Source organism: Alternaria conjuncta (genome assembly GCF_024043145.1).
Source record: "Alternaria conjuncta strain BMP 0040 chromosome Unknown scaffold_12, whole genome shotgun sequence".
Taxonomy (NCBI): Eukaryota; Fungi; Ascomycota; class Dothideomycetes; order Pleosporales; family Pleosporaceae; genus Alternaria; species Alternaria conjuncta.
This window is the reverse complement of record NW_026250101.1, coordinates 265,240-277,570: the sequence shown is the minus strand read 5'-3', so window position 1 is coordinate 277,570 and position 12,331 is coordinate 265,240. Positions and strand designations below refer to the sequence as shown.

General features: G+C 56.3%; 4 protein-coding genes across 4 annotated transcripts; 2 read left to right on the top strand and 2 right to left on the bottom strand.

The window, feature by feature from the left end:
* Positions 1-347: 347 nt before the first annotated feature.
* J4E85_008045 (uncharacterized protein) lies at positions 348-3,059 on the bottom strand (the record flags this gene model as incomplete). Its single annotated transcript, XM_051472274.1, has 2 exons — positions 348-1,075; positions 1,124-3,059. 2 exons carry the CDS (start codon positions 3,057-3,059, stop codon positions 348-350), a joined length of 2,664 nt encoding a protein of 887 aa, XP_051323739.1.
* A 744-nt stretch (positions 3,060-3,803) lies between these two features.
* On the top strand, positions 3,804-5,058 carry J4E85_008044 (uncharacterized protein; the record flags this gene model as incomplete). Its single annotated transcript, XM_051472273.1, has 4 exons — positions 3,804-3,945; positions 3,997-4,196; positions 4,244-4,550; positions 4,598-5,058. 4 exons carry the CDS (start codon positions 3,804-3,806, stop codon positions 5,056-5,058), a joined length of 1,110 nt encoding a protein of 369 aa, XP_051323738.1.
* Positions 5,059-6,203: 1,145 nt separating this feature from the next.
* Positions 6,204-8,581, top strand: J4E85_008043 (uncharacterized protein; the record flags this gene model as incomplete). Its single annotated transcript, XM_051472272.1, has 3 exons — positions 6,204-6,748; positions 6,794-7,906; positions 7,966-8,581. 3 exons carry the CDS (start codon positions 6,204-6,206, stop codon positions 8,579-8,581), a joined length of 2,274 nt encoding a protein of 757 aa, XP_051323737.1.
* Positions 8,582-9,146: 565 nt separating this feature from the next.
* Positions 9,147-10,730, bottom strand: J4E85_008042 (uncharacterized protein; the record flags this gene model as incomplete). The annotated part of the gene is made up of 2 exons (XM_051472271.1): positions 9,147-10,389; positions 10,438-10,730. 2 exons carry the CDS (start codon positions 10,728-10,730, stop codon positions 9,147-9,149), a joined length of 1,536 nt encoding a protein of 511 aa, XP_051323736.1.
* Between the last annotated feature and the right edge of the window lie 1,601 nt (positions 10,731-12,331).

Genomic DNA, 12,331 nt, shown 5'->3' with positions numbered 1-12,331 from the left:
ACGCCGTAGATCATAAACAAAGGAAATCGTGTATAGTCATGTGTGTCGTGTGAGTCGAGCAGCGAAGCTCTTTCTGTAAAAGCATGTGTAATGCAATCGTAAAGGTCGTTAAATGCGTTGTTCGTAAGAGTGAGGCGGTTATCCAAAACACGCCCATCATAACACTCAAAGGGGGGGATATCTCAAAAAGACATTCCAAGGCACGTCTCATTACTTTTGTGGATCATAGTCCAGCAAAATGCGCCGAAAGACCAAATCATCTGCGATGCAATCATAAAATCGTGAGCGTGAGTATGGGTGTGCGTGCACATATAGTACAAGGTCGTGGTGTCGTGGTGTCGTATTCGTTAAAAGTTTGGGTGGCCAGCAGAGGCACTGGCGGCGAAGTCGCGGATCGCCCATCGCCAGCCGCCTCGGTGTTCGCCGTTGTCGCGAAGGCCGCCGACCCAGCCTTCGACGCGTCGTCGCCAGATGGCTTCTTCGTCTTTCTGTCGCCGGATAAAGCCAGGGCCGACATCGAACTCCTCGCCCACAAAGGTTGGATCATCGGGGTTCGGTGTGCCGGTACCGCCCATGCCATTGCCACCAGCGACACTCTCATTGTCTTTGAGGTCGTCGAGGCCAGCGAATGGGTCTTCGTCTTCGTCCACTTCTGAAGGCGATCCAATGTCGTTTGATGGTCGAGGCGCCTTGAGCCAGGTCATCTTGACAGGATCGAACACCATGCGGCCTTCGTACTGGACTTGGCGTGGTACAGAGATTTGGGAGATCAAAGCAGGGCGTGGTGGAGACGGTACTGGGGCGGGCGCTGGGGGCTGGGCCAGCTTGGCCGCTCGCGACGAGAAGCTCCTCTTTTCTTGGCCGGCATGAATGGACGAAAGAGCAATATGCGAGATCGATTGTGAACGATCATGGCTGCGGCTCATCTGGTTTCCGGGCGGGGCAAAGGTAGGCGTGCTCGCCGTGGTCAGGGCGAGGGTCGTAGTGGAAGTATTAGGGTGTGAGAACGAAACAAGGGCTTCCTCGTTTCCTTCCCAACGTTGCAAAGTTGGGTTGTAAATCATACCTTTCTCGTCTACATAGTGGTCAGTAGGAGCTGGGAAGTGATGGTGGGGTGTTGTACTTTGTGTGTAGGGCTGCGTCATCTGCCTGATCAACTGCGGCTTCTGTCCTGAGCCTTTCTTCCTGTGAGCAGATGGACTGGTATGAGGGCTACGAGCGGCCACTTGGGCAGCCCAGCTAACGGGCCTGGAGGAAATGGGGCCTTCTGCTCGAGACCTCGTACCTGCCAAGCGCTGCTCACGTGCGTTCCTGCTTGCTGCGGTGTCGCGAGCAAAGCGAGGAGTGTGGTCCATCTTGGGAGGACTACGCGGAGTCTGGGGCAGAGGCGTCGCCATGCGATCAGGCATCGGCAGACGTGAGTTGCTCGGCTGGTGGCGCAGCGACTTGTTGCTGGCGACATTGCGCGGCACCTTTTCGAATTGCTTCTCTTTGGAAGCGGAAGTAGGCAAGTCATCGAACAGGTCGAGCTCATGGCCGTCGCCAAAGTTTCGCTTGCGCTGAGGCTGTGTCAGCTTCTTTGGGGGTGGGTGACGTGCAAGGGCAGAGGGAGCCTGATCACGTCTCACCCCAGCACGACTAGGCGTCTCGTTGTGGCCGCCGCCAGACAGGCGCGAGTAGGAGCGCATCGAGGGAGACTGCGGTCGGCGAGGGTCAGAGTCACGGCGAAGGTGGGCTTGCGAAGTGCTCTTGGACATGACGTGGTGCGATTGGGAAGAGGCCCCGCCAGCAGGGAGGAATGGCATGCGTGGTGGCTGACTGGTGTTGTTGTTGCGGAGGACAGGAGCAGAGCGCTTCGCGCGGAGCAGCTGTGCGCTGGTAGTAGTAGGCATGGTCCGAGTCGAGTTCGAAGTGGACGCGCCGCTCTCGTACACAGGGGTAAGCCTGGTCCGACTCGCGATGGAGGGCAGGGGCCTGGGTATCCGCGAGGTAGTGGGTCTGTCGGTGAAGGTGATGGTAGTAGCGGGACGAGCAGCGTGTGGGGCGGTGGTCTTGGTCGCGGGCTTCTTGACGACAATGTTCTTGTTGAGCGTCAGCTTCTGGCGGTCCAGGATCTCGCCATTGCCAAAATCGAAGCCATCCTCGAAGTCCTCCTCTTGGACCACGGGCTTGGCTTTGGGCGATGGTGCCAGTGCCTTGGGGCTCATAGGCGTGGGGCTGCTGAAGGGGGAAGGAGATAGTGGTGCAGCGATGGGCGATTGGGGCGGCGATTGGAACGGCCTCTGGGCAGGGATCGAGGTGGTTTGTGTGGGCTGCGTCGGCGTGAGGGACTGCTCGCGCAATGGCAGCGGTGGCAGGAGCGATGGCTCTGCGGCTGGTGGTGCTGGTGGTTGCTCGGCCTTCTTGAGCTTGTCCAGACGCGCGCTGAAGTCCATGGGCTCGGTCGGCAGCACGAGGCCGCCCAGGTCGTCGTCTTCGCTCTCCATGGTCATGATGCTGCCCAGGCTGGGGCTCATGGCGGACACGGACGAGCTGCGTGCACCGCGGGTGCCCTGTCGCGTGCCTGCGAAGCGGATGCCGAGCGAGCCCTCGCCCCAGTCGAAGTCATCGTCCTCTTCCGCCGGCGTGCGTGGCTTGGGCGCCTTCAACTTCAGTCCTTCCTTCGCATTGGTGGGCAGCTCGAGGTCGTTGCCCCAGTCGTCGTCGACCTCGATCTTCTTGGTCGACTTCTTCTTGCCCAGCCTCTTGATTGATCCGCCGAGGAGCGCCGACGACGGCACGCTCGTGGGGATGGGGATGCCGGCCTGCTTCGCGGCGGTCTTGATGGCGGAGGTGTTGGTTGCTTGGTCGCCTGGCGTAATCAGAATCTGCCAGTCGTCATTGGATTCGGTCTCGGAGCGGACGCTCATGCGCGAAGAGAGTGAGTGGACGGTCGAGTTCTTGAACAGGAGGCCGTCGGAGCGGTCGTCGAAGTCGCCGTCGTCCCATGTCTCCATCTGGGTCGACTGCGAGGTCATGGAGGCGATGCGCGCCGCGAAGGAGCGGTTGTTGGCCGCCATGCTCGGTGGAGCTGTCGCGCGGGTATCGCAGGTGCGGTGTAAGGTGGGTGTGCAGGATCTTCGCGCGAGGTACTGAGGTGGTTGGGCTGTGGGCCTTGGAGGGTCGTCTGGCACCGCTTGCAGGTTCCTGCAGGGCTACGCGAAGCACAAAGGCGGTAAGTAGACAAAGGCCGGTCTGCAGGCTGGCCCGCACGCTAGGCCACGCGTGTCGGTACGAATAACACACTCGGCACCCCTGCAGCAAGGGCGACGATGACGGCGATGAGTCTGGAAGTACAGCTGTCGTGGGAGCCTACATATGCAGGAACAATGCAACCAGAGACTGCCTATGTATATACCACGCCACACACCGCGCCCTGAATAGCACCCATGTTTGTTTCTGCTCCCCATCAGCGCGACTGGTGCGGATCGCGCTCGATTCGCGTCCCGGGCGGATGCCTGGACATCAACAAACACTAACCTTCACCCCAGCGGGTGCTGCCTGCGACGGCACCACCCACCTGGGCACCACCACCACGCAAGTGACATTACTATCTACATACAAATATAACCTCCCGTGCCTGCCGTCTCAGGTAGACGTGGTTCAGGTTACGGTTTCAATAGATTCCCTACCACGTGAAACGCCCGGTACCTGTTCCTGGACGCTCTCACTATCGCGACTAGCCTCCCTGGCCACACCATCACAAACCTTCCCACTTGGGCTCCCTCCCGCAGTCCCGCCTAGCTTGTGCACACCATCGCACGATGTCGAGCCGCTATATTTTGCCAGTCGAGCCTGCGGATGGCCGCGGCGAGACCGTCGTCATCGAAGTGCTGCAGCAGGGCAGCCACCCTCTGGATGTCAGATTGGTCGGCTGCGAGGGCGAAACCCCATATGTGGCTTCGAGTAAGACAGCATCCACAGCACGTCTGTGTTTCGCCATCTGACGCGCCCCAGTCACGCACCGCAATCTCGCCAGTCTCAAGCACAAATTCAAGGGCAGCGACGACGAGTGGGCCGCCGTCGTGTCTCATTTTCTGCTCCAGCAACAGCCCGAAATCGGCCAGACCGACATCTTGGACGGCGTTCGCATGGTCTACACGCTGAAAAACAAGAACCTAGAACTTTCTTTTCGCCAGGACGTTGGGAACATCAAGGTGGGCAGCATCGTGCTCTCCAAGATGAATATATCTGATGTGTGTAGGTCACGTTGGGTGAGATAGTCCTTCCAGAAGACGATGAGTTTGAGTTCAACCCGTTTGAGTGGGCGCAGGCATCAGCCATGGCGCACGCCAAAACGTTGCAGCAGGTGGTCAACTTGAAAGACCAAGTCAAGAGCGAGCAGCACACCCTCGCCAAACTCAATGCGCAACTGGATGACTTCATCAAAACTAAGAATGACACCGAGACGGCCATGCTCCAGCAGTTCATGCAATTGCTAAATGAGAAGAAGCGGAAGATCCGGGACCAGAGTCGTCTGCTAGCTGGCGTAAAAGTCGACAAGCCCACAGGTTAGTAAGATGTCGCTGTGACGTAGTCATATATTGACAATATCTAGCGGCGGCCGTACAGTCGACCCGAGCAGACACCAAGACTCGCAAACCAGGTGCATCGCGAACATCGAAGCGTAAAGCTCCTGCTCAAGCAGTAGAGCCAGAGGCAACACCAGATGCAGACAGCGACCAGATGGAGATCGATCTAGCCAAGGTCGAAGAGCAGGACGACGAGGAAATGCCCGAACCCATGACCCCAGAGCAGTCCGACAATGAAACAGACGAGGAGGATGAACCTGCACCACGCCCCAGAGGCAGGTCATCCGAGACGCTGAGAGCAAGTTCTGTTGCACAGAGTTCCAAGAGTGAAGCCACGCAAAGCAAGGGTGTACCACCACCTCGAGCACTTCCCTTTCAGAAGAGAATGACGCGAAGTAAAGATGTGCTGAAACAACCCTCTCCAGCTGCAGCAACAGCAGCGGACGACGACGATGATGATGACGAGACGGACGACGAGGAGCTGTAGGACAGAGGCTGACTGTGTTTCACTGCATTAGTTTGGGTGAAACCATCTCTACCAAACTCCTCGAAATACGCCGCGTGGTTCCCATGTTCCTTTTGGCGAAACTTCGGGAGGCGACCTGCATTGAGAAACTCTAATCAATGCCATGAAGTACATTTGGTTCGGGAATCAGACTTTGGAATTATCGCCGACACGTGCTTCCTTCTGCCGGTGGTGCAGGTAATGGTGTGAAACGGGATCTGCAACCTCCTTAGTCCAAACATCAATAGTACTAATCTTGACAGAATGCGCGACGTGAAATCTGTCATGACCGTGACAAGTAAGACATGGCTGGACCCTTTGTAGGTTGTCCCGACAGCAGCCCGGTGGCCATATATGTGATGCGATGCACACATGGATGCGTGGAGTCGGAGCGCGTTGATGTCATCCATGCCGATCATTCGGGACCACTGAATAACAGGGACGTCCCGAGCAGCCGTGTGGAAACAAATCAACCCTTAGAGTGAATAAGACTCGAGTTCCCGCGTGATGAACGCGATGGAAGAACGCTGCCCAAGCTAGATCGTAGTCAGGACGATGTGCGTATTCCAGTGATGTGGTGCCTTCGGAGCAAAGAGCAGCCAATGGACGATGCAGGCCTCTCCGGCGGCAGCCAGGGCTGAAGCTCGCGGGAGAAGCCTCCCGCCAAGCCATGTCCACCTCGACATGTCGCCCTTGACCGCAGCGCTGTCGCAAACACGAGATTGCCGTTTTTCTGGCCTCACGTACCAGGTCGCTGCGCTATCATAGATACGACGCGCGAGCGATGTCCCATTCCCGCCCGATCGACCAGAGGTAGCAGCGCCCGTAGTCTGGGTGAGTGAGAGAGGAGAGCCCGCGCTACCCACATGCGCGCTCGCGTGGGTCTATTGTACTGACGACATGTGAAGAGAAAGCGATTGTCGCCCTGCTATTGTCCACGCGCGTCCCGACTCGATTCCGCCCTCACACCGCGTCCACGGCGCTGCCATAACCCCATCCCCGCTCGAGCGCCTCACCTAATGCTCCTCCACCTCCACACGTCGTTCCACTGCACCTACCGCCGTCGGCCCGCGACACCGCTGCTATACGCGACCGACTGCACGCCCGAGACCCTGAGGTAACACGCCATGTCGGGCCCAGACCAACCTGAGCCCATCGTGGATACGACGCGATCCCTCAAGCGCAAGCAGCTTTCCGCCGACGACCAAGGCGAGCTCGACGCCCTAGACAGCATCTTCAAGCGCATAAAGACGGCGGTCCCGCGCACACCATATATACTTTCCACGCCATCCTTACATCCGTACCGGTACTACTCACAACAACAAGCTAACGCCTGGAAACTGGGAAGGCTATTCAAGTCCGAGGAGGAGCACCTGCAGTACAGGACATATCTATATCGGGAGCCGTGTCAGGATTGCTTCGAGCTGCAGGCGGGAGAAGACGACGAGCCCGAGCCTGAACCACCGCGCTCCCAGGCCGCGAATGGCCAGCCAGCGAAGAAGAAGCCCAACCTCTCAGCCTTCAAGGTCAAGCAGGCGAACGGTCCCAACACTCCCAGCGTCAAGATCAGCTCGCCCAGTTCTGCGCCGGACAAGAAACAGGCGAATGGGGCCAGCAAGTCTGAAAAACTGTCTGCGCCGTCCCAGAAGACCGAACCCAAGTCGCCGAAGTCGTGGGTACGCCGCTCTATATTTTGTTCAATTACTGACAGTAGCAGATCCTCTGGTGCTACACGCGACGAGCATCCCATCCGGAAAGCCGACAGAGGCGCCCCTTCTTCAAATCGGCCGCGAGCCACTTCCACAACGAAGAGCGAGACAACCAGCTCCAAGGGCAAGATCGAGAAGTCGGACCCCTCCAACTCAACACCACACGGCCTACCTCCGCTGCTTTCGCCAGTACACGAACCAATGGGCAACCCATACGGCCTCCCGAATATCTTATCCCCCACACTCCCCTCCAACATACAGGCCGAGCTCGACAGAATGGAAGTACAGCGAAAGCGCACAGATTCCGACGCATCTGTGTCATCATCAGATCGCAAGAGTCAGACACTTGCTGTGCCACCCAGCGGATCTCAACAGTCCAACGGTACACCAAAGTCAGAGAACCGAGCGCGCTCAGTTTCCATCAACGGCAACGGCAAATCGCCCAACCCCGAACCAGTCAGTCAAGCCGAACAAACAGATTCTAGTATGGTAGTTAAGCTGAAATTCTCAAAGACCAAGGCGCCTGTCGTTGGCCAGATTCTCCGCCTACCATCGAAACGAGCGAATGCCGAGAAGAAGGAGCGCAACGATACCTCCAAGGCGACTCCTATGGCAGACACGCAGCCCAAGGTCACGGATCCGCCTGTCATTAAGAAGAAGGCAATTCCCAAGGTCGTTGCACGACAAACTACAACGCCATCAAAAGTTCCAGAGAAGCGGCCGCGCGCGGAAGAGGAGACGACATTGGCGGTACCGCCCACTAAGCGACCCAGAGCAGGCTCAACCCAAGACCGGCCCATTACCCCTCTCCAAAACAGTCAGACGCAATACGCAACCCCTAAGAAGGACCTCAAGTCAGTCAACATGTTACGAACTCAGTCTTCCGAGAGCAACGACGCAACACCCGGCCGGTCTGGCGCAACCCCAGCCGGCGCGAAACCTACATCTGCTCCTCTCAACAACAAGAAGCAGGCAGACATCTCGCTGCTTGGGCATACGTCGGCAAGGTGGAATCAAATGGGTAGAGCCCTTAAGCATGAAGCCACCAAGATCCTCACCAGCGGCAAGATTTCGAAACAGGATGAGAAGAGAGCTGCAGTTACTAACCTGGAGTGTATCCTGTAAGTTCAAGACCCAACACTCAGCTATACATTATGAACCCCGACTAACACCCACCCAGCGCCTACATGGCCGCCTACTTCGCCCAAGACCTCTCCCTCCACATGCGCGGCCGCCCCGGCGAAGTAGAACAAACCTGGAAGACGCTCCTCCCCCTCTGCCTCTCCTACTCGCGCAGCACAAAAGACCTCCAACACCTCGACGGCCTCCGCTCTTACCTCAGCTCCGTAATCGCCGCCGCAATCTGCACACACGTCTCCCAGCGCTGCAACAACCCCAAAACGCACGACTCGCCTCAAGATGGCATGGGTCATAGTGGTGGTAATCCGGCTGAGGCGTCCCGCCAGCACAACAGCCTCGCAGAAAACTTCGCGCTACTGTCTGACCACACGATCAAAATGCAGCGCCACTACCAAGATGCGCGGATTGCGCTGCCGATTGAGGATCTGCAATCCACATACAAGAAAACGTATGCAGCGAGGGAGTCGAATGCGAGACTAGCCCGCGAACCGGAGAAGCTGAGCGGCGCGAAGATGTCGGGCCCGTACTTCTTGCCGCTGGGCGCAGATACCACGCCCATCCAGGCGGTGCGGTTTGGACTTAGGTTTCTGGCAGAGTATTGCGAGATTGAGGGGTTGAAGTATGGGTTGAGGGTTTGTCTTGAGAGGCCTGAGTGAGAAAAGAAGAGTGCAGAAAGGGTGTTGTATGAGAGCTCACGCACAGCCACTTTCGTTCCCGGCCGTGGGATACACATCAACATCCCATTCCTTGTTGGCGTTTTTATCATTGCACTTGTTTACATTAGCGGGTGGCTTTTCCTTTGGCTGATTGAAAGCAAATTCTGATACCCCATGAGGTTGGACTGGACTTTGTTTCCTCTCCTTCTTCCTTTTTGTTACTGGATTGGGATTCTGTATACATAATGGGGGTGACTGTTGGGAGTACTGGAGTTGTTACGAGGAGTCGATGCGACGAGGAAAAAGTTATATTCATAGCGAGAGTCGTATGGTTGATGAATAAGAACTGAACTCATGATCATTCATCTGGTTTTGTACGTTTTCTTGTGATAGAGGAAGACGGGCTGGATTGAGGTAGAGAACTCGAGCTTTCATCATTACGTCCTACCAAAGAACATATATAGCAGATCAAACCAACGCCCTTTGAACTCCGCCATCCCTTCATCATGTCCATCGACCCGTGTACCCAAAACAAACAACCCCATTCCCTCAATCAAAAGCCGAATCAAGAGTGGAAAACCTTCTCCAACCTCTCCAGCAAAAGATCCGCGTGGTGCTTCTGGAAAATCAACATAGGCCTCAACCTGACTGCCCTCTCTCCCGACCCGCCGATGTTGACACCCTCGCCCTTCGCCTTCCTCAACACCTCATCCCTCCTCACACTATCAAACGCAATAAACGTTCCCTGTCCCTTCCCCCTCAGATTCTGAATCTCCCGTGGGAACCTCTCGCTCAAGCGCTGCAAGCCCGCAAAGAGATAATCCCCCGTCGCAGCAGTGCTGTTAACAAGATCCATCCGGTTGATTTCCTGGATAATAGACCGGAAGAGAATCGCCCTCGCCGGATCACCCATCCAAGTATTAAACTGACGATACGGTTTATTCGGCCTAAGCGCATTATCGCCAAAGTAATACCCCGCCGTCTGCGCCTTCTTGCTGAAAGTAACCATATCAGGCGGCGCGTCCAACCCCCAGTGTTCATGCGCCCAGAACTTGCCGGTCGCCCCGACGCCCGTTTGCACTTCGTCGACGATGAGGAGGACGTTGTGTTTCTTGGTGAGGGCGCGCAAGCCGCGGAAGAAAAAGGGCGTGGCGTGGTTGTCGCCGCCTTCGGATTGGATGGGCTCGATTACTACGGCTGCGGGTGGGTTGTGGTAGTTTAGGAGGATGGATTCGGTTTCATCGAGGCAGCGTTGTTCTTCTGCTGCGTTTTCGGCTTCGTGTTCATGTAAGGGGTATTTTAGCACTGGGAAGGGGGCTTGCGGCCAGTCGAAGGCGGGGATGTCGAGCTTGTGGATGGGTTTGGAGCGCGTGGTTGAGAGACTGCCGAAGAGGCGGCCGTGGAAACCGGTTTTGAAAGAGAGGATCGACATGTCGGGTGCACCCGGCGCTTTGTTGTTCATGGAGGAGGAGATGTCTTCGGCGGAGAAGTCGGCGTCGATGCCGCCGCGTTGTTGTTGTCGCTTCCACATGAAGGCGGCTTTGTAGGCGAGCTCGTTGGCGTCGGAGCCGGCTTGTGCGGTGAAGACTTGGTTGAGGCCTTTGGGCGCGACGGATAGGATGCCTGTTTCGAGAATGTCGGCCCAGTCGTGTTGCGGGAAGTTTCCTAGTGCGGGCCGGTTGATGATGGCGGAGGCCATGTCGGGGGAGGTGGCGGCGAGGAGGAGGGATGGGTTGTTGTAGCCTACGGGGATGGAGGCGATTTGGGCGTATACGTCGAGGAGGACGTTGCCGTCGAGGTCTGCGATGCTGGGAGATGTCAATTGGTATTTTTTGCTCAATCTATGGAGGACGTACTAGTTGCCATAGCTTTGCGAGTAATCGGCCATCATGTTCAAGCTCCTGGTGTCGAAGACCTTGCTTAGTCTTTCGATAGCCTTCTTGCTCTCCGGACCGGGTATTTGTGTCTTTACAGTAGGCTGGCGAGGCTCATCTGGGAAGAAGGAATGCTCGCCGCTGTCTGCAACGGCGGCTGCTGCTGCGGAAGCATGTCTTCTCTGTGTTGCAATTGGTGCCCTTGAAGCTACGCGAGCATTTGCGCGAAAAGCTGGGGCTCGGATACGCCCGGCAGTGCGAGCGATAGACGCCATCGTGGTTGTCGTCAGGACAGTTGTTGTCGGAAGAAAGACGGCGTATAGCTGTGTTGACACTGCGGGGAGCTAATGCGGGGGGACGCGACGCGTAAATGTGAGCTCAGCCTCACCACACACAAATACGGAGTATATCGAAGGAAATAGCAAGAGATGAAGAAATAGAGAGCTTCCCGATGAGTAAGAGCGATATCGCAACTTATAGCAAGCCGAATCTGTTTATCTATGCCGTGATATCGCTGATAGAGCTCCATGGTCAACCGGCCCTAACCCGTTGCTATCCCCGCAAAAGCTCGTCCAAGCGAGCCCCTCCAAAGCTTGACCCACTTTCGAGCTTGTCTAAACCAACTCTAAACTGGCAATGTGATCCGCTACACGCTGCAGACGCCGTGCACGCCAGGTCCATCTTCTACGTTAGTCACATCGAAACCCTTCTTGAAATTTTCGAGGTACGCGTCCGAGTCTCGCTTTCTTTGCTCATCTACAGGAAGTGCGGCTGCGCCATGATCCCAGATATCGTTCAAGTCATATTCCGGAAGCGCTCCGGTGTTGCAGTCACCGTTCTTTGACTTCACATGAACAATATACAGTTCACTTCCCGGTCCGGCCTGCCCATATTAGAACTGGAAGTCGTCACCGCTCTCCTCCTCATTACGCATGCGCCACTCATCGTCCTGGTTTTCAAGCTCGAAACCGCCTTTGAGCTTCACAAAGTCAGCCTCGCTGATATTCACATCCGAAGACGCGGTAGCAGGCTCCAGCATGACGTATCTACAGACTATGGGGTTCTTTACATGTGGAGTCAATATCGCAGCTACCTAGATTGTTCTTCTGAGTCGATGGCTAGCTAGCGCTGAAGTAGATGAGATCTGCTTGGACCCAAATTGCGTCAGGCGTTGGCGGGCATTCCCGAAAACAACCTAATCTAGGTAGCGAGGCGGATAAGGCTGAGCGAAGAGGCCGCCCGCGGGCGGATATGTTCGTATATGCTGATGCTGAAACTGAATGTCTCTTCATCCCTGACCATCTGGGCATGACGTGACGGGGCGAAGATCACGGCCTGTAGGTACGCGTATAGACCTAGGTGTAAGCGCCGCGGTCCTTCGCGACAAGACCTACGTCAGCTGCGAGGCACAGCATTACACATTTCTTTCCTCTTCGAGAAGATTGTATTTCCGATACATCATCTTACGTCTTTGGCTATCGAGACATGGAGTAGGCCTGTTACTGTAGTCACATCGAGTATCTTTCAAGGCAACTTTGGGGCCATTCGCAAGAAGGGATGTTTCGCGGCTGGTGTCCGAAAATGGACGCTTCGCCGTCTTACTGTTCTTCCCCCGCGCGATTCACTTTGAAACAGCTTTTACGAAAGATGGCCGATTGACATGCCTTGGCCCCTCGGACTCTCTGCCTGATTTCACATCCTTTGTATACTTTCGTTCCAGTTTAGAGCGTTGTTGACCTCATCGCCAATTCGGCGCGGCGTTCCATAGCTGCAGGGCGTATTCGCTGACAGGAACGCAGGGCAGTCGGCAAAGGGATACACGCAAGGCACCGAAGGTCATGGAGAGCTATGGATGAAGGAAGTTGCATTACGATGT